Below are 20,188 nucleotides of genomic sequence, written 5' to 3'. Positions count from 1 at the left end.
TGCACTATTCAGTCCTTTTGAGCATAAAGGTGAACATAAATATCTAATTTTACAGAGAGATCATTAATTTACGTACAACACTATTTTTATCATATATATATCGCTCTAGTGCCATATAAATTAAGACGAATGAAGTAGAAAGAAACTAAAACAAAAAAATAAATACAAAAAAGAACAAGTGGGGGAGTACTTTTTTCCTTTTAAAATAAGATGGGATCTATGACCTTTTTATTGTTTCTTTTTCATTGTTGTGAAATAGTAACTAGGGTTTGTTGTGAGGGGAAATATATTATCAGGGTTTCCATATTTAGGTCATATTTCTATCTTTGTGGAAAATAAGTGAAGTTTATTATTATTTTTCTTTTCTGAAGATGGGAAGAGGGAAAGTTGAATTAAGAAAAATAGAGAATAAAATAAATAGACAAGTAACATTTTCAAAGAGAAGAGGTGGATTAGTGAAAAAAGCTCATGAAATTTCAGTTCTTTGTGATGCTGAAGTTGCTTTAATTGTTTTCTCTCAAAAGGGAAAAATCTTTGAGTATTCTTCTGATTCTTGGTAAGTTTTTTAATTAAATTATATGCAAAGAATTAATTAAAATTGAGCTTCTTTTATTTGAAATTTCTTTGATATAGATATTTTGTTTAGATTGTTTTGACTTAATCTCTCAAGATTCCATCTTTCTTGTTTGTAATTGTTATGAACTGAAGAACAAAAGCTTAGTATGTCTTATGAAATGAAGAAAATTATTATCCTATGAAAAGGATGATATAACTAAAAGAATATTTATTATCCTCACTAAACTAATAATTATATATGGAAGAAAATTGATCTTCTTTTGTTAGGAAGTTGTCTTGATTTACTTGTTTCATGATTTTTTTAAATTTAATTTCCTTGATATAGTTATTCATTTAGTTTGAATTAACTTGAATTTCAAGATTCCATCTTCATTTTTTGTATTTTGTTTTCCTACTATGAACAAAATAGTCCTACTATTAAAAGGATGATATAGTAACTAAAAAAATATTTGTTATAGTCTCAAAACTAATTATGGAAGCAAAATTGATCTTATTTTCTTCGAAAATTAACTTGACTTTCTTGTTTCATGATTTATTTAATTTCTTTGATATAGTTGTTTAATTTATATGCTTGCTGGTCTTAAACTTTCAAGATCCATCTTCTATGTATATATTTAATTGTTCTTCACACTATAATTTTTCCCTTTTTAGTGTTTTATATACAAGAATTTTTTTTTTCTTCAATTTGTTAAGATTCATTCTTAATTAGCTATTATCTCATCTAATGGATAAAAAGAAGATAACTTTCTTGTTGCATGATTTAATATTGTTTTCTCTTTTTTTTGGTAAATTTTTACTTTCGTTGATATAGTTATATAATTTATTCTAGCTAATTTTTCCATCTGTAGGAATTTATTTTTAAAATTTTAATCAGATGACAAAGGGAAAAGAACATAATTTTATTGAGTATTTTTTTTATGTTCAATTTGTTAAGAATTCATTTTAAGAACTCAATTGAATATTACAGTAAGATATTTAATTTTAAGGTTAAGTGATCATATATGATTGTTCATTTCTGAATAACATGGACATCATTCATCATATTAGTTTAATTTATTATTTTATTTTATTTTTTGCCTTTTTAAAAAAAAATTATTTTCTTGATTTGTTACATGGGAAATTACAATCTTGAAGTTCTGTACCTAGGACAACATCTCTGCAGCCTTAATTAGTTCCAAAGACACTTGATAGTTCCAACTTCCAACAAAATCACAACAACAAAATAATCAAATTAAGGACAGGTCATAAAATTATTTACTTTTTAAAAATATTTTTTAATTTATTTGAAAATTAGTGTTTGGTCAGGAAAACTTCATATTCATAGTGAAGTTATATTTTAAATTTTAAAAATAATTTATAGCTTCTTTTCAACGCACTTTTCACTTTTAAAATTTTAATTTGAATACATTCAAGTATGAATATTTTTTATAATATCTTTTGTTCAAAGTATAATCACACATCCCTATTTTTAACTCTAATTCTATAAATTCAAAAAAATATAAATATATTTGAAATCTATTGCCAAATTTATATAAGAATGAGTTGCTCTCAAAGTTTATTTGGCAAATTTTTCTTTTAATCTTTTTCAAAACTTAAATTAATTTGGAATACTTAAGATTCATTTCGACATGAAATTTTTTTCTTTCTTGTTTTGTCAAAAATATTGTTTAGTAGTTCATTAAGATGATTTTTTTGTTAGCATTTAAAGATAATTTTTTCCCGAATTAGTTTTTCAACTTTTTTAAAATGAAATTTATTTCAAAAAATAATTTCAACTTTAAATATCACTTTTATCAAATATCACAGAATCCATGTCCAAATGCCTAATTGCATGTTTTTGTTTGAATAATTACACAAATGTCTTACATATTAAATATCTTATGATTATATAATTATTATAAATTATTCGTTTCAATAGTATTTATATATTTTTCTTCTAATTTTTTACTCAATTAACTTATGCCACGTAAATCTAAACTAGACGAGTATATTTATTGGACATTCTATTACAGTAAAAAAAGAAATGGAAGAACTGACACTCAAATATTTTTTCATCATTGTACTCTAAAATTACACTTTCCAAGAAGCATCTACTAATTGCATAATCCTAATGAATTTTGACTTCTGTTGATTCCCTAACCTGCAAAGTCCCTCATCAGAACGTATAAAAAATAATATTAAGTAAAATGCATTATTAATTATAAAATTAATTATATTGTAATCAATTAATTATATTAATATTATTATTTATCGACGGATTGATTTGTTAGAAATAATATTTGAATAGTGTATATTTGAATAAAAATAATAATGTATTGTGATTATTCCGCATTTGATTGATGAGATAAGGAATAACAATTTGATAATGTACTAATTAAAGTGGGGGGGGGGGGGATTATTTAATTGTATGTGAATTTCATGTTATATTATGCGGTATTTTATTAAATAGAAAGAGAAATACTAATGATCATTTTTTTTTTTGAAACAGTATGGAACAGATTCTTGAACGATATGAGAGATACTCATATGCAGAGAGACGTTTGCTTGCAAATAATTCTGAATCACCGGTATGACCTAACTAAAATAAATATTTTAGAGTTTATGTTTTATATATCATTAGTGTAAATAATATTTTTAACATCATAAAAGCATTCAGTTATTCAAATGATATTTACAGGTAAGTGATGAAATTTGGAATTTGAAATCTTAAAAATAAGATATGTTATTTTATACCATAGGTAAAGATGATATGATATCTTATAATGTAAAAAATTATTCACATTGACGGTGTATATTATTTTAATTATGAATAAGGTGTCTAGTATTTATATGTTGTTTTCTTTGCTTTGGCTATCTTATTATTTTATGTTGCTTGTAATCCTTTCTTTTTTATTCTCTACGTGATTTCTTCACTATTGTATTTCTTTTTTCAATCTGTTTTTAAATGTTTTACTTAAGCTGAGTATTGTCTATCGAAAACAATATTTGTACCTTCACAAGATAGGAATAAGAGATGTATCTCCCCAACCCTATTTGTATAATTACACTGAATATATCTTTGTTATCGGGTGCATGTTGAATCCTTCAAAATTAGTGCATGTATCTTCAAAAATGTCATCGGATGCATGTCGAATCCTTCAAAAGTAGTGCATTTTTGAAGGATGTGACAAGAGTCGGAGCAACTTAAGAATATATTATGTTATTGTTGCAGTATTAATAACCCTTTTTTTTATCTTCAAGATGATTTATTGGTATTTGTATGATTTAATATATAGGTGCAGGAAAACTGGAGCTTGGAATATACTAAACTCAAGGCTAGGATTGATCTCCTGCAAAGGAACCACAAGTAAAACATATACTAAATGCTTATTAATTCCATCAAGGAATATGCTTTGTTGATTTAGGGTGTGTTTTGTAGGGAACAAAATATTTTCTCAAAAATATTTTTAAATTTTTTCATGTTTGATAGATCAAAATGTAAAAGCCAATTCAGGATTTAAACTCTATATATAGGTTCAAGTTTTTAAGATATTTAGCATGGAACCCATTATATATTTAAAAGTTATGGATTCATGTCTACTTTTTATTAAAATTTTAGTAAAATCTTACACATAAAAGTTTATGCCCCACGTCGAAAACTATGGATTCAATTGAATCCACACCCTATAACATTCGCCCTTGTCAATATGTTTTGAATAATATTTTTTGTTTAGAAAAACATGTCCCCTAAAAATGAGTAAGATGATTTCTCTAATATTAGAATTAGGGGTGACCCCAACATTCCCAACCCCCACCCTCGTCACCCCGAACCCCTCTCTCTATTCCCATAGTGTTCTGTCAGATTACAGATAAATAATCTTCGATGAAAAGAAAGAATTGTTGGCTTACAAAAAACTAGATTATATGTAATAAACTCACTTATTTTTTGTTGATCTTTTTTTCAGGCATTATATGGGAGAAGATCTTGATTCAATGAGCTTGAAGGACCTTCAAAACTTGGAACAACAGCTTGATTCTGCTCTTAAGCTAATTCGATCAAGAAAGGTTTAATTTCCATCTTTCTTTTTAATTTCTCGTTTTCTCTTTCTTATACATAATTTATTTGGGATTTGAGGTATAGTTATTATTATATTTATTCTACCAAGGTCTTGGATTAATTAGAAATTGAGCCCCTAACTATAGTAGGGTTAGTGATATTGATCATCACTAAGTTGAAAGCTAATTCCTGTCTACCATCGGCTAGTCTTTAATTAATCTGAAAAACTTACTAATATGTACAGTTCAGTTCGGTCAAATTTATTTACTAATATCAATAATATACAAAATCTATATACTAATTATGTATAGTATACTTAAATATACAAAATTTATACATTATATGTGTTATAGTTAAATATACAAAAAATGTACATTTGTTTGCTACTTTGTAATTACTAGATAACCTATAGGTATTGAATTGTAATTATCACAAATTCATAGATAATGTTTGGACCGGTTTGCGTGCATGTTAGCTATTTAATCTGGATATTTGTTATCTTTTATCAATATAGCCATATGTTATCTACCAATGAAGATTTAGATAGATAGGAAGAGATGACCTAACTTTTTGTCTCTAGAACCCTAGTCTCCAAGGATGGAGATAAGTTGAAGCGAGAAGTTTTATTAAACTCGCTTCGTTAAAAAATTATATTGTGCAAATAACAAAAATTGAATATCCTAAAGAATAGTTCTAATAAAGTGATAAAGGGGTTTTAAATTGCTTTAGGTAGTCAAATCCCAGACAGACATCCCTAGTAATTTTTCTAATCTCCTTGTATAACTTCTTGGTTCCATCTCCCATAATGTTCACCAACTTGATAGGCTATATATTGCTCGAATTCTTTAAATATGTCGTTAGGGGCATATCAATTTTTTTAAAAATACTTTTTTTCTTTTAGGAATTCAACATGAGTACGACAATATTTTTGAATAATCCGAACAACGTTAGATGGACCACACCTTTGAGTGCATTACTATTGTTTTCTTCATGCAATTTTTTTTATTTTATGTGACTTTAGATGTTTTTGTGTTGCAGAATCAACTCATGCATGAATCAATCTCTGAACTGCAGAAAAAGGTAGTAGTAGTAAATATTATTTGAGTACCAAGCTTTCTATATATATTTATATGTTATATATACCTCATAAGATAGGGGTAAGGTCCTATATATACACTACGTCACTATTCTCTCCCCACCCCACTTGTGAGATTACGTACACTGGGTATTTATTTTTTAGTTTGTCCAAATAAAATGTCATACTTCTTTCGAAACAATTTAACTTTAAACTTTTTATTTTACTTTGATAAAATGATATTTAACTTCTTTGTTTTTTAAACTCTCTGTCTAGTCAAATATCATCACATACATTGGGACGAGAGGGAGTAATAAGCATTAATCTTGAGTGCAATGTTTTCTCTTATGTTTTCACAGGAAAAGGCTATCCAAGAGGAGAATAACATGCTAACCAAGAAGGTAAGTTTCTCTCATGTTATTTATTTTAAGTGGGTATTTGGTCATATTCTCCGCAAATTAAAAATAGCATGCATTTAATGGATCATATTAACTGGTTATTTGCACTTTTTAATTTCTTCTAAATAGATCAAGGAGAAGGATAAGATAGTTGGGCAGCAAGGTCAATGGCACCAACAGAATCAAGTTTCTACTTCAACATCTTTCTTCTTACAACCACATCCATGCCTTAATATTGGGTAAGTTTCTTCCTCTATAACAAGATAAACAAAATTAGTCAGCGATGAAGTCAGGATTTTTATTAAGAGTATTTAAAATAAAAAGGAATTCTAAATTTACTATAGATACATAAAAAATAATTTTAACGTTTGTATATACAATATAATTTTCCGGCAGAGGGTTCATTATTAATCCTATTGTTGAAAGTAATATTTACTTCAATGTGATTATTAAGTAATCTTTTTTGCTAACCGAGTTATTAAGTTGCCGTTTGGTCATGCTTCATTGTGAAAATAGAAAGAAGTAATTTTTATTTTCAAAGTGAAAATACTATTTGAAAATCTGGTTGTGTTTGGCCATAAAATAAATAAGAGTTGTTTTTGAATTTTTATGAGTAATTTGAAGTGAAACAATATTTTATTTTATTTTTTGGAATTTCATAAATTTCTTGAAAGAGGTGAAAGCAAATTCTTTTGAAAGGTTATGGTCTATCATGTTTTCCAGAATTCAACTCCCGAAGAAGGTGAAAACATTTCATGGCCAAATACCCCCTAAATCTCAAAGGTCCAGTTGACTCATGGTTTTTCAAGTAAGTAGGGATTACACAAATCTCATAGTGTTAAGAGCTAATTACATCATATTCCTATTCTTTTTCAAATTACAAAAATTCCTTAAATTTGGTGAAATCTGGATACATCCCAAAACGTCCCGATACATCGCGTCACGATTTCGAATATCTCACGTAAAGTGATACATCCAAGAATAGAATAGAGTAAGAATTTTTGTAATTTTTTCAAATGGTAGGAAATTTTTAAGAATATGATAAAATAAGTTGTGTGTTCAGGTAAATTTTCCTTCAAGTAACCACATTTATATTTCTTTTAGCTAGAAAGTTTGTTAAGCATTAATTACTTGTTTGATTGTTTAATTAATTCCTAATTGATTTTTATTAGAGGTAACTACCAAGAGGAAGCAGCAGAAGCAAGGAGGAATGAGCTTGACCTAAATCTTGATTCATTATATCCACTTTACAACATGAATAAACATCTATGAAATTCACCCAATTTGCAACTTTGAAAGGAGCTCACTGTCAGAACGTATGGGTATAAGTGATTTGCGATAAACTTTATGTGGAGGAAAATATATAAAATGTTTAATGAATATTTGGTTGGGAAGTTTTTATTATATATTGAGTGTCTTTATATTGATATGTATGTATAGAACCTTATTATTAATGTCTTTGTATTAATGTTGAAGTAATTAAGTTAATTCCCTAACCTTTGTTAATGGAATTGGAAGTCCACTTATTGGCTAATTTACTCTATATGTCTAAGAATTGTTTTTGTCAATACAATTATGTATTTTTAATATTTGCAATTCTGTGTTCATATTTAAAAGAAATTTATCCTGCACTTTATAATATATTTTTTATAATTGAGATATTCTCAAAAGTTGGCTAGCGCACGATGAAAACATTGTGCGCTTATCGACTGAATTTCTCAAAATTCTTTTTTGTTTCGATATTTTTGATGGGTTTGGTGTTTACTTTTATGTATGATTGGATACACAACAAATTGATCATTCTTCTTTTACAGACTACATTAATGCCCATTCATCAATTTTGTAAGATTAAATTCTTTTGAATGATTTGTACGTACAATCACTTTAATCGTGCTTGTTCTTTTTCGAATTTATATATTTCTAGAAATTTTATCAATCATAAACTATTATGTTCATGATTCTTCATCCACTGATGATGAAAAATGTGCTCCGGTTTTCCATTCTCATATAAGACTGAAAAGCAGATTGGCAAGAAATCAACACGAAGTGATTTATCATGTTAAAAAATGAATCTATCTCTTGTTAGGGATGGTTTATAGATCATTAATTCCCACAAGTAGAATGAAAAGTACATTCATATACATAATTATGCCCTCATTCTTTTCCAAAAGTATCTTCTTTCTATCTATATGGCCAATCAAATATTACTATGTTCGCGATTCTTCATTCTCCGATGAAACAAAAATGCTCCAAATTTTCAATCTCATATGAGGTCAAAAAGTGAATTGACAACAGATTGACACGAAGTAATCAATCATTCTCAAACTAGAGTTAGTCACTTGTTAGGAACGGTTTATAGATCATATAATTCCCACAAATAGAATGAAAAGTGAATCCATATAGATTATTAATAGAATGAAAAGTGAATCCATATAGATTATTAAGACCTCGCAACCAACACATTATATCCAAACTCATTTCTCTCTTTTGTATTGAAGATACAGTAATTTTAGTTGGATTTATCAGTTGGAGCAAATGTTAAATTTCTTTTCTAAAGTTCCCTAATTGTTTTGTTATCAATTTACCAATATCACTATATATTTACCTTTAGTGTTGCAAACTATAAGCACTTAAGTAAGGCAGGGCAATGTATAAACAACTAGTAGCGTTATAAGGTTGATTTCTCATATGATCATTCAACTAATAGTTATTATCTCAAAAAAACACTCTTCTTAATTCTAATTTTCTTCAATAAAGAAATTAACTTTTTGAGCGATCATCTAAAAAATCAACTCTAGCGTTAAGCCACCAATCTTCGAGATGTAAAGGCCATATATAGCGCAAAAAGATAGCATAAGCTGATAATTTCAATCATCCAAATTTCAGCTTTGTCTGATCAAGGACCGAGGCATAAGGGTCTGCTACTATCAAGGTGGCAAAAAACCGCGGAGGTGACTGCAATGAGAAAAAATCTCGCTCACGGGCCTAAACCGGATGAATAGACAGGGAATGGACAGTCCTCCTGTTTAGCACAGCTGCAATGATAGTTGGTCTCACTAGCTTCTTATATAACACCCGCCAAAAAGCCCATGGCAGCAAAAGTATTTAAGTACTAAAAAGAACAAGTTCAAGGAGAAGCAAAAATTCTCTCAGACTGTATATCGTGTTACTCTTTGATCCTTTGTAGATGTCACGGGACCAGTGTGATAAAAAATTATGTACACCTTACTAAGTTGCAGGTCTGTTATTCATTTCGTTTAAGCTCCTTCTCTTCAGCTCTGACCATCAATTTGTCTCCTCGAATTCCATCAACTGTGCGATGAAATCAAAGTATTAAGAGAAATGAAGCTAAAAAAACTTGACTGGACTGCATTCTACAATACAAAACCCAAAAATACTTCAAGTCTAAGCATTGATTGCCATCTTGGCACATTTCTTTCCTGAGGATAATTCTGTGATCCTTTGTGGTCTTTCAAATGTGCCAAGATGGCGATCATATAGTGGAAGTCAATGTGGTTTAAGAATACTGGGGATGTAGCTAAAAATTGTGTTAAAAGTACAAATGGGCAATGTATAACTTTTTGGTATGGGCAATGAGCCTACTTCGAGCCTTCTCTCGTGAGCATCACAAATTCTAATGGTATGAAAGTATCCCAAAAAATTATTGAGGAAATCAAGACGTGCAGAGTAGAGATATCGGATTTGCAGATATACGCTTATATATCTCACAAATATATGAGCCACTTTAACACATACATGTACCGGCTCAAATACAACTGAGGCGTCTGAATGAGCTAATGATCATTGACTATCTACACTGCTGTCACTTTCAGATAACAGACTTTATCTTAAACCTATTTACGCTATAATACTGACAACGCATGCATTACATCCATCCCAATTTATGTGGCGGTAGTAAACTAGGCACAAAGTTAAAGAAAAAATTAAAGACTTTTGAAAAATAAAAGAAATAAAAAATCTTGCCTTTCCACAAACTGGACATTTTTCACTTCTCTCTTGCCACTCATATATACAGCTGAGGTGATAATGATGAGAACATTTTGTAGATATCTTGGGATTCTCTGGTGTATACTCTGCAAAAAAGAAAAATAGTGTCATTTGACTTATTAGGCAGATCAAGAGAATCATCCAGCCCCGCAGCTAACATATTAGCTTATAGCCTTAGAGCAGCCTCTTTTGTCAATCTGTTGCGGCTGAAATAGCTCTTTACAATCACAAAATTGTAAAATAATGTCAGCTACCTTCGAGGCATGTGGGACATACATCCTCATCTTCTGATGAGGAAACTTCATATTGAACTTTAGTCACCATCATTGATGAATTGTCCTTCTTAGGGGACTCGGGACAACATTCTTTAGATCCTCTGTCATAGTTTGATTTAAGCAGCGTGTCTGCTCCCAGAAGCTTTCCTCTTATTTCAACATCAGCATCTGGTGCAGGCTCAACTTGTGAATGACTTGTTCTTTTGTCCTGTTGTTTAAATGCAACACCTTGTTGCATTTGTGACTGTCTTGGAGCAGCAGTATTTGGTAAACCTCTATCCTGAGACATGCTTGTATTATATGAACTGTTGATGGAAACTACAGCAGTCGAAGATGACGGGTCTTGATTGGCAGAGTCTGATTTAAGCAGCTCGTCTGCTTTTAGAAGCTTTTGTGTTATTTCAACATCAGCATCTACATCTGGTTCGGGCTCAACTCGTGAATGACTTGTTCCTTTGTCCTGTCGTCTAAATGCAACATCTTCTTGCATTTGAAGCTGTCTTGGAGAAGCACTATTTGGTAAACCTCTATCCTGAGACCTGATTGTATTGCATGAACTGTTTGTGGAAACTAGAGCAGTCGAAGATGACGGGCCATGATTAGCTGAAGTCCCAGAAGTTTCTTGTGCTTGGCCAAATATGGTTCCACACTTGTGACAAGTAATACTTAAAAGTCAGTATCATGATAAGGAACAGTTGGCATTTTGCAAATAGTTAGCATCTTACAACAACAAAATACCCAGTATAATCCTACAAAGGGGGGTTTGGGAAGGGTAGAGTACACTTGGAGCTTACCCCCTACCACAGAGGTAGAGAGGTTGTTTCCGATAGACCCTCGGCTCAAGGAAAAAATAGTCCAAAGCAATCCAAAAAAAGAAGTAACAGAAGTACAAGAAATAGCACATAGTAACAAAAACAGCAGATAGTAACCGGACAGTAACTACAAAAGAATCATATAGTCGGAGTACAAGAAACAACAAATAATAACAGCAATCAAAGGAGAAGAAACTACAGGAGCAATACTACCAACTGCTAGTATGGACGGATAACAAGACAACATGTTGCTACCTATTAACCTTCTACCCTAATCCGTGTCCTCGACAAAGCCAAAGCAAAAATGAATCATTTGCAAAGGAGATGCTAGGCTAGCAATCTAGTCATGATTTCTGTTACTACAATTATAATTAGAATGTGTTCCAGGTTAGCAGCAATGACCAATAGAGCCAAGTCAACAAATTCTTTCCATAGTAGATATCACTTCTCTTCAAATGCAACAGAGCTTTTCCATGTTTAGACTTGTTCAAGTTTGATGAGTGGTCACATTAGCATCTCATGTTCTATCATTTTTCCCCAGGCAAATTATTTCTGGTATTCTATGAATTTGCTGTTTTATGAGCTTGTAAATCATGACACAGAAAGTTTAATCAAGTGCCATCATCGTTCACATACATTATAAAGAATACGAAAAGAAAATGGCGATTAATTTTGATGTATTAGTTGCTTAAAAGCTAAACCGATATCCATAATTAAACAGTATGTGGTGGATTCAGCAAGGACAGAAGATGCTGCAAATCCTTCACATTAGTAAAAAGGGCAGCCGAAGCACAAAACATCTCGCATTAGCAGTGTCGGGGGAAGGGCCTCACCCCAAGGATGTGATGTAGACAGCCTAGCATTAGTATAATTTCAAATCTTTGCAGTTTTGGAATTCTAAAGAATTACTTCCTTGCATAAGAGGAAGGTAGGTTAACTTCCTAGTTGTTTAAGGTAGTTGAAATGTTTCCTTGGAAGCATCTTCACCTGCCATGCTACTTAAATATTCATTGTTGTTATGGTTAGTTGGTTTGGTGGTCTAACTGCTTCATTAGCCATCATTTATTCATCAAAAACTGATAAGATAGTATAAGCCAGGAGGCAGGGGGATTCGATACAAACAAAGTGATAACTACATCAATTCGATGCTATTTTAAGAATCTAGCCATTATTTACTCATCGAAAACTGATAAGGCGGAATTAGCTAGGTGGCAGGGGGTATTCGATAAAAACAACGTGAAACATTAAATGGTTCGGTGCACCATCCAAACATTATAAGAACAAAATATACTAAATTTCATGGCGGAAAGAAAATCACTTTCGACGGGTACCTTATTAATTAAGTTCTGAACGCAGCAACTGAAACAATTGCAGAAGCTATGATTTTGATCATTCGAGGCAGCATGCCCTCCAACATCCGAAACACTGAAACAGCAACAAACTGAACCCATGATGTTTCTTCAATTTGTCACATAAATCTTCAACCTTTCATTAGCAATCTCCTTTTCAGTCCAGCAGCCAGATTTCCCTTTAAAGCTACAAATAAGCAAACAGATGTAAACATTAAACTGTGAATAAACATGTCAGGCCAAAAATCAATAAAATGTCCATGTGGAAGGGAAACCACTAATCACAACCAAAAAAGTAGATTTTTTTCTCAATTTCTTGCTCTTAATACAAGATTAAAAAAAAGAAAACACTCCCCCATTTCAATTCATTTGTCTTACTCAACCCTTTCAGAAAAGAATGTCTCTTTCGACCACAAGATTGAAAGACATTGTACCTATCTTTAGTTTCTCTTTATTAAACTTCGTGTCAAATCAAAACAAGACCAACAGATTGAAACGTACAATCTTTTTACTCTAAATAGATAGATAGACAGTTTCATTCAACAAATAATGCAATCACTTACTGAAAAATTAAAATCACCATCAAAACAAACTCAAAGACCTACTGAAAACAGAACAAAGGTGGCAATTGAAAAAACATATACATACACCAAAAACAGCATAACCATAACATGCAAGTACTCATTGATCACAAAAAACAAACACATACCCCCATAAAAAGAGGGGGGGAAAACCACAAAAGAACAATGAGACTAACTTTTATGCAAAAGAGAAAGACACCCACATAAGAAAAATAGATGAGAAAGACAAGCTTATGAATCAAGAATCATTATATGCAGCAAAAAAAACAAGATTACAGAGAAAATAGAGTGACAGTACCAGAAAATAAGGCTTTGGGGAGCAAAGGGTTTGTGGGGAAAGAGAAGAGTTTTGAGAATTGAGGGAATTAAAAGAGTTTACACAAAGGAAGGAAAAGTTAGAATCTTTAGAATATATGGAAATTGTGGGGTTTAAACGGCGAGGAATTAGCTGAAAATATACCTCTTTTATCATATGATTTATTTCTACCAATTTACGTGACACTATCTAATAAATATTCTTTTAAATAATTTAAATAATAATATTTTAAAAGAAAGAAGAAGACTAATGTATTTAATCTTTTTTAAGGGAGGTATGTTTACTTACTGAATTTTATTTAAATTTAATTAATATTAATTTTTAAATGAAGATGTGTCTTTTACTTAAAAGAATGTGTTCTTTTATTTTTTGGCTATCACATTCTATTTAAATTCAAATTCTGCAGATTTCAATGTAACTTTATAGAGTAAATAAACAATAATTTTTCAAAGCATGCCAACGTTTTAAATTTTTCAAGTAACTTTCAAAGGGTTATCTTTGTTTAGTTTCATCCTCTTAAAGTCAAAATCTCCATGACATTTTCCCTCAATATTTCATCTTTTCTGTTTCGTTTATCAAAATTGACATCTCTTATTTCAGTAATATTTTTTGTACACATTGATGTTATTACTATTCTCATTATCTATTTCTCTTGAATTCTCACCGTATATATCTCCAACGGAATCATATTAATTATAATGAAAGGATTCTATCCATTCCAGCATAATTATGGTTGTATGTGAAAACATATTGACTATAGTTGATTTAATGATTGATCATGTTTCATTTATATTTATTATATCATTATAGTTCATATGTTCTTCGTATTATTTGAAGCACGAGACTAAAGATAGTACAAGTTATCTTTTTTTTCCTTTCATTTTTCATTGGCTATGAATTATTTCATATGTTTTTTCAGTTTATTTTTATATTGAGTATGGAATTATCTAAGTCCACATATTCTATTATTTCGTGAACATTTAAATTTGAGGAAAGGTTTTCTAAAAAAAAATGTCCCTTGCTCTATGGACTGCAATGATAACAAAACGGTGATTGATTACAAAATGATCTTTAATGAAATTGAATTTCAATTATTAAAGCTTCTCTTACCTCTTTTAATTTTATTTCTTCAGCTATAAAATTTATTTTATGAACAATAAGTGAATATGTTCATGTGGAAACAGTTTTATGTGTCATATCACAATTCATCCTTGTGGAAGCAATATTTTTATTTGAAATTTGATTGCTTTTTATTTTAGTTGAAAAATAGCATTTAATAAGGTAGAGTTTAACATGACAAATCATGACATACATGTTCACAAAAATTAGATAAATATAACAAATTATTTGTTATCCGTGATATTATATTTTTGTCATACTTACAAACATCATCACATAATAATTTGATAGGAAAAGAATAAAAATGAATTACAATATTAGATGCCAATAGTGCTGCTAATCCACGGGTCATTTGGATTGGTTTAATCTTCAACGGGACAATTAAGAAAATATTTGAAACCTCACATAACGTTAAACCAACAAATGATTTTCGAAGGGTAGTGATTTTTTTTGAGGGGTGGTGACTTTTTTGAAGGGTTGTAAAGTTTTTGATAAGGCATAATAAACATTTTTTCATTCTATACTTTGTTGGCTATAAATAGAGGAGTTTTCTCACATTTTTAAACAATAAATTTTCTAAGTTTTCTATTCTTCTTCTTAGAACAACCAATTTAACACACACACACACATATATATAAATTATATACAAGCAGACATATTTTCACATTAAAAGATTGTGATTTTTCTAAATTGATAGAGGGGTTTCCTCACGTTTTTAAAGTACGAATTTTCTAAGTTTTATATTTTTTTCTACTTTAAAAACTCAAGTATGATTTGAAGTCATTGAGTGGGTTCGAAGTTTAGCGAAATTTGAACACCTCTAACTTCAATGTTAAATTATTATAATATTCCAACTAAAAATACTCATGAAATTGGAGGTCATAGAGATGTTACATCACCTTATCTATATCTAACTTTATATTATAAATAAAAATAAATATTTTTGGATATTGATTTTTTAAATTTCACTATGCACACAATTAGTAATGTTATATCCCGTATTTTATACGGTTGGATATTTTAAAGTAGCCGTGGTAAAGTGAAGGGAATGACCATCTTCCAAATTATTTTTATACAAGTTGGTTATGAATATTATTTATGAACATTAGTAGTGTAGGAATATTGGGAAAGGCTAAGGACAAAAAGGAAAATTCGCAAAGTGGCCTATGGTAATATTGTGGAAGGCTAGGGATAAAATGGGAATTTCACAAAGTGTTCAAGAAAATTCATGTAGGGGTGGGCCCCACATGCCACATGGCAGCCCGCCATTGGAGGAGAAAGAGGTGTTGGCCCAATGAAGGCTTGACACTTGTCACCACTTAGGGCTTGACATGTGTCACCACTTAGGGGTTGACATGTGTCACCCCTTAAAGTAGCCTATATATATATATATATCTATATGTTGATGACCTTTTAGTCATCTTATGACTCATTAAGTCCACACTACTCTAGAAATTTCAAGACAAAGAGAGAAAATTCTAGAGCAAGAAGAAGAAAAGAAACTCTAGGAAACTAGAGAAACTAGTGGCGGCCGAGAGGAAAAAAATTGAGTTTTCCGATTTTGTCCCGCGAATTAATTATCTAGGGTGTACCATGATGTTATAAAGGTATTAGTAATGAAAATTTATGGTTTGGAGAAGCACCAAAACGTCACCAAACAGTCCCAAAGTTTTAGCCGCGCTAGGAGAGCTTTCGAGGCAAGTTTTGGAGAGTTTCGGTAAAGGTAAGGTCTCTCCTTTCAAATTGGAGTTTATGATGTTGTTATGAGATGTATTACATGTCCTAAATATGGCTGGAGGCAGAGAAAATGTATAAGGATGCATGATGTTGGAAACAACTAAATTAAAGTCGTAGTAGCTAAATCGAAGTCGCGTAGTGTGTTGTTGTTGTGGCGCTGCGGGTGCAGCTGGTTGGATTGTATGTTGCAGGGCTTTAAAGTATTTTTAAAAGGGTGTGGTTGCTGCTGGTTGCAGCCACATGACCCCCCGTTTGGTATGATTAAAGATTTTACGAAATAAAGGTTAAAAACTCTATTTTGGTATCATAGTTTTATGCTAGTTGTTTGGAGCTTGTGTTGTGTAAAGTTGAGGTGATTTGATTGTATATATACTGCTGGTGGTTGTTGTTGATATGATTGTTGACATGGTGGCCGAGTTCAGATCTCGGGGATGGTGTATTTATAGGGGAGATGCTGCCAAAATTTCGGCATATTAGAAATTAATTTGTTTGAAGGATTAAGACAAGTATATGGTGGTGAATCTAATGACTATGTCAACTCTCTTGAATGTAGAAAAACAAGTTGGACGCATAAGCGTAGCTAGTAAGGCGCGACACAGGTATGTCAAGTTAACCGTTCCTTCTTTTGGCATGTCTTTGGCATAAGTATGTAAGGTTTACCCTTCTTTTTCTTGGCATGTTTGGACATAAGTATATAGAGCTACTCTTTCTTTTGGCATGGTTTTTATGAAACAAGTATATGACATTTTATACAATTTCAAGGAAGTCCTATTCGTAGAGCCACTAGGATGGACAATTTTCTTGAGTTTCCAAAGGATATTTTCTCGTGCTTAGATACGCGTATATGATTTCAAAAGTTTTATTTTGATATAATCCATGGTAATTTTCGAAAGGTACTTGACATGACTCTTATCTTGATTTGTGAATCATAGCTCATTCCGATTATTCTACGAGTCTTGAAAATTGGTCCTATGTGCATATGTATACGATTTGGCGCCTTATAAGATTGTGACCTTATTCTACGTTCTCTTAATATTATCTTTCGTTGATAGTCTCATCCTATAATAATTGTTCCTTCAAGGTGAGACAAAGCGACCATGGTTAGTCTATAATACAATCGGAGGTTACCGACCTTCCGTCACTCCGATAAATATACGACTTTCGTTGGGCTCTCGTGCATGCTGTCTATATGTATATGTATATGTATATGTATATGGGGGATATGGGGAGGTGTATATGTGGCGCTATATACGCATTCCCACCTGATCAGTTGGAGTAATTTTTATCCTGGACGCGGGATGCCCGGACGCTGGACATATGTGGGCGAGCCGACGTTGTTCGGTGATATGACTTTTATTTTCTATGTATATGAAAAAGAAATGTTTTTAAAGATAAGACAAGCATGCATGGCATTCGGCTTAAAAGGCACTCATATGTACAGGTTACTTCTCTACCTCGTGATATGTTCTATATTTCTACCATGTTATTATTCATATTTATATTCCTTACTATGTTACTATTCATGCCTTACATACTCCGTACAAAGCTCGTACTGACCTCCGTTTCTTCGGGGGCTGCGTTTTATGCCGCGCAGGTACACCCAGATGAATAGAAGCTATTATAGAAGATGTTCCAGCGGGGTTAGCAAATCCACTTGTTCCTGGGGTGCTGCCGAGCCAGATTATAAGCGCTATGATATTTCATTCGAAGTTAGAAACTTTGCAGACAGAGTCGTGGGTATAGAGTGTCAGCTTTGTAAGCGGCGTCACCAGCTGATATGTTATTATGTCTATGTCACGAGTTTTATGGGATGATAGATTTTGGAAAAACAAATAATTCGGGAAGCTTAGTTATGTTTTTTTTCATTTCTTATTGATGTAAAAGTCTAAAGAGATTAAGTATGTACTATGAGGTAGCGGGTTCGCTTGGCTCCGAGCATGGGGTCGAGTGTCCATCACACCCTATTAAGATCGGGGTGTGACAAGTAATCTTAAGAAAGATTACATGTATTATACATAGAAACTTATCTTTATTATTCTATTTATAAATGTTTACATAAATTTTTGATTTAATAATATTGACATTATTTTAAAACATAATGTATTGCTTAGTTTGGCATTCACGTGTAACACACGTGCATCAAAACTAGTATATATAAAATTACCTTTATTAAAGCAACTTTAATATTTATTTGTAGTTTAAAAAAAATCAAAATGAAATATTAAGTGGAACCCAATAAAGATAAAATGACTTTTTTTAAAAAAATCTTATTCAATATTCGATATCGACATTGAAATTTTATTAAATCTGAATTCGTATCAAAAATCCTGCATTGAAATTATTTATTTCATAGATACTAAATAAGCTGATATGATATTATTTTTTAAAATGGCTTTAAAAAATAACACATAAATTAAAACAAAAGTAGTATACGGATAAATTGCATTAGTAAATATGCTTTAGATAAATGCATTATTGATTTGATTGTGGAAATAGTTTTTTCATATCTTTTAATAAATATAATAAAAAGGTTATTGGTAGTGACTTAAAATACAATTAAATTATAAGTCCAATAACTTATTAATATGGTCCCTCTTGAGTGCTTTATGTAAACTTTTTTTCTTTTAAAATTGTAAATTATCATCAAATACTTTGACTAATTTTGATTTTTAAATCCTCTTGTGTTAAAAGAAATAGACATTATAGTTACATTTATTTTACCATCATGGAAATTCGAAGGCCTGTTTATCATTTGGGTCTTGTTTTTTTTTTTCATTTTTAAATAATACAATTATATTTATTTAGAGATCAATTATTGATATACATACTTCACTCATATTCTTAGTTTAATATTATAGAGTATACATGTATAATTAATGTGTACACGTATTTAGCGAATAATGTAGTGCTAAATTGCTAATTAAGAAACACAAGCTGGATGAATTAATTTTTTTAAAAAAATGGGGGAGAGGATAAAAAAGAAGGTTCTCATAGTTGGTGCATGGAATTAATGGTGAAGAATCTTCATTTATTTTAGTGGGGAAAGCCATTTACAATTTTCAAAAAAGAAAGATGTTGACTTTTGTGATTTTGTTATGGGGTTTAAATTGACATTTTTTCATTTGAAAATGACAAAGGCATGAACAAATATAACCCCATCATCAATAATTTAGTTCATTCACCTTTAATAAAAAGTTTGAGTTCAAGTCCCAAAAATGAAATTTTGATAGAAAGAGTCCTTTAATGAGTCCAATGTAGTGCAAAGGGTTCAAGTTTGGCTATATCTTTAGCTTGTCGAGGACATGATCTTAAATAAGAGGATATGACAGTTACAGATAAGGGTAGAAGATTAAAAGGTAGTTAAGTGTTGTCTTATATTGCTAGCCTTTTCATGTATTTGGCTTAGTGGTAAAATATAGCACTGTGTCAGTCATAGTATTAACCTATTCATACAGTATTTGACTTTTGGTATTTGATATCACCTATTCATGTGTTTAGGGGATCGCCCCTTGTTGTTTTTGTTACGATTTCTTGCATATATGTTCTGCATTACCTCACTTTGTATTAGCTGTATTATTGCAGTTCTTGCTTTCGTAATCTAACATCGTTAGTTGTTTATTGTGTTACGATTATCGCACTATTTTATTTTTCTTGTAGGTTTTGCCCTGCTTTCCGTGGTAGTTGCTATGTTTTCTTCTTCTTTGTACTTAGATTTGCTACACTTGCACTTAGAGTTTTTCTAAAACAGTCTCTCTACCTCTACGAGATAGTGGTAATTATTTTTGGTTGTAACTTGCCTAATAATAATCCCTAAGAAATCAGTAATCAATATCAAACCAAATATCACCTTGGTATGTTATCTAATTATACCTAATATCCACTTAATTTATTATTCTTTTTTGTCTT

At 30.9% G+C, this 20,188-nt stretch overlaps 3 protein-coding genes across 3 annotated transcripts; 2 read left to right on the top strand and 1 right to left on the bottom strand.

The window, feature by feature from the left end:
- Window positions 1-247: 247 nt before the first annotated feature.
- LOC129880065 (truncated transcription factor CAULIFLOWER A-like) lies at window positions 248-7,677 on the top strand. The gene is made up of 8 exons (XM_055953900.1): window positions 248-556; window positions 3,065-3,143; window positions 3,852-3,922; window positions 4,521-4,620; window positions 5,651-5,692; window positions 6,047-6,088; window positions 6,215-6,324; window positions 7,258-7,677. The coding sequence occupies exons 1-8, from the start codon at window positions 372-374 to the stop codon at window positions 7,355-7,357; spliced, it is 729 nt and encodes a 242-aa protein (XP_055809875.1). The 5' UTR covers window positions 248-371; the 3' UTR covers window positions 7,358-7,677.
- Window positions 7,678-8,748: 1,071 nt separating this feature from the next.
- Window positions 8,749-13,475, bottom strand: LOC129880064 (E3 ubiquitin-protein ligase At3g02290-like). Its single transcript, XM_055953899.1, has 5 exons — window positions 13,409-13,475; window positions 12,512-12,716; window positions 10,348-11,017; window positions 10,070-10,179; window positions 8,749-9,397 (listed from the first exon to the last, which is right to left on the bottom strand). The coding sequence occupies exons 2-5, from the start codon at window positions 12,629-12,631 to the stop codon at window positions 9,371-9,373; spliced, it is 927 nt and encodes a 308-aa protein (XP_055809874.1). The 5' UTR covers window positions 12,632-12,716; window positions 13,409-13,475; the 3' UTR covers window positions 8,749-9,370.
- Window positions 13,476-15,985: 2,510 nt separating this feature from the next.
- LOC129874614 (uncharacterized) lies at window positions 15,986-18,329 on the top strand. The gene is made up of 3 exons (XM_055949929.1): window positions 15,986-16,268; window positions 16,836-16,881; window positions 17,877-18,329. The coding sequence occupies exons 1-3, from the start codon at window positions 16,172-16,174 to the stop codon at window positions 18,094-18,096; spliced, it is 363 nt and encodes a 120-aa protein (XP_055805904.1). The 5' UTR covers window positions 15,986-16,171; the 3' UTR covers window positions 18,097-18,329.
- The last annotated feature ends 1,859 nt before the right edge of the window (window positions 18,330-20,188 follow it).

The sequence above is a fragment of the Solanum dulcamara genome, chromosome 2 (genome assembly GCF_947179165.1).
Source record: "Solanum dulcamara chromosome 2, daSolDulc1.2, whole genome shotgun sequence".
Classification (NCBI taxonomy): Eukaryota; Viridiplantae; Streptophyta; class Magnoliopsida; order Solanales; family Solanaceae; genus Solanum; species Solanum dulcamara.
This window is presented reverse-complemented; position numbering and strand designations above follow the sequence as displayed.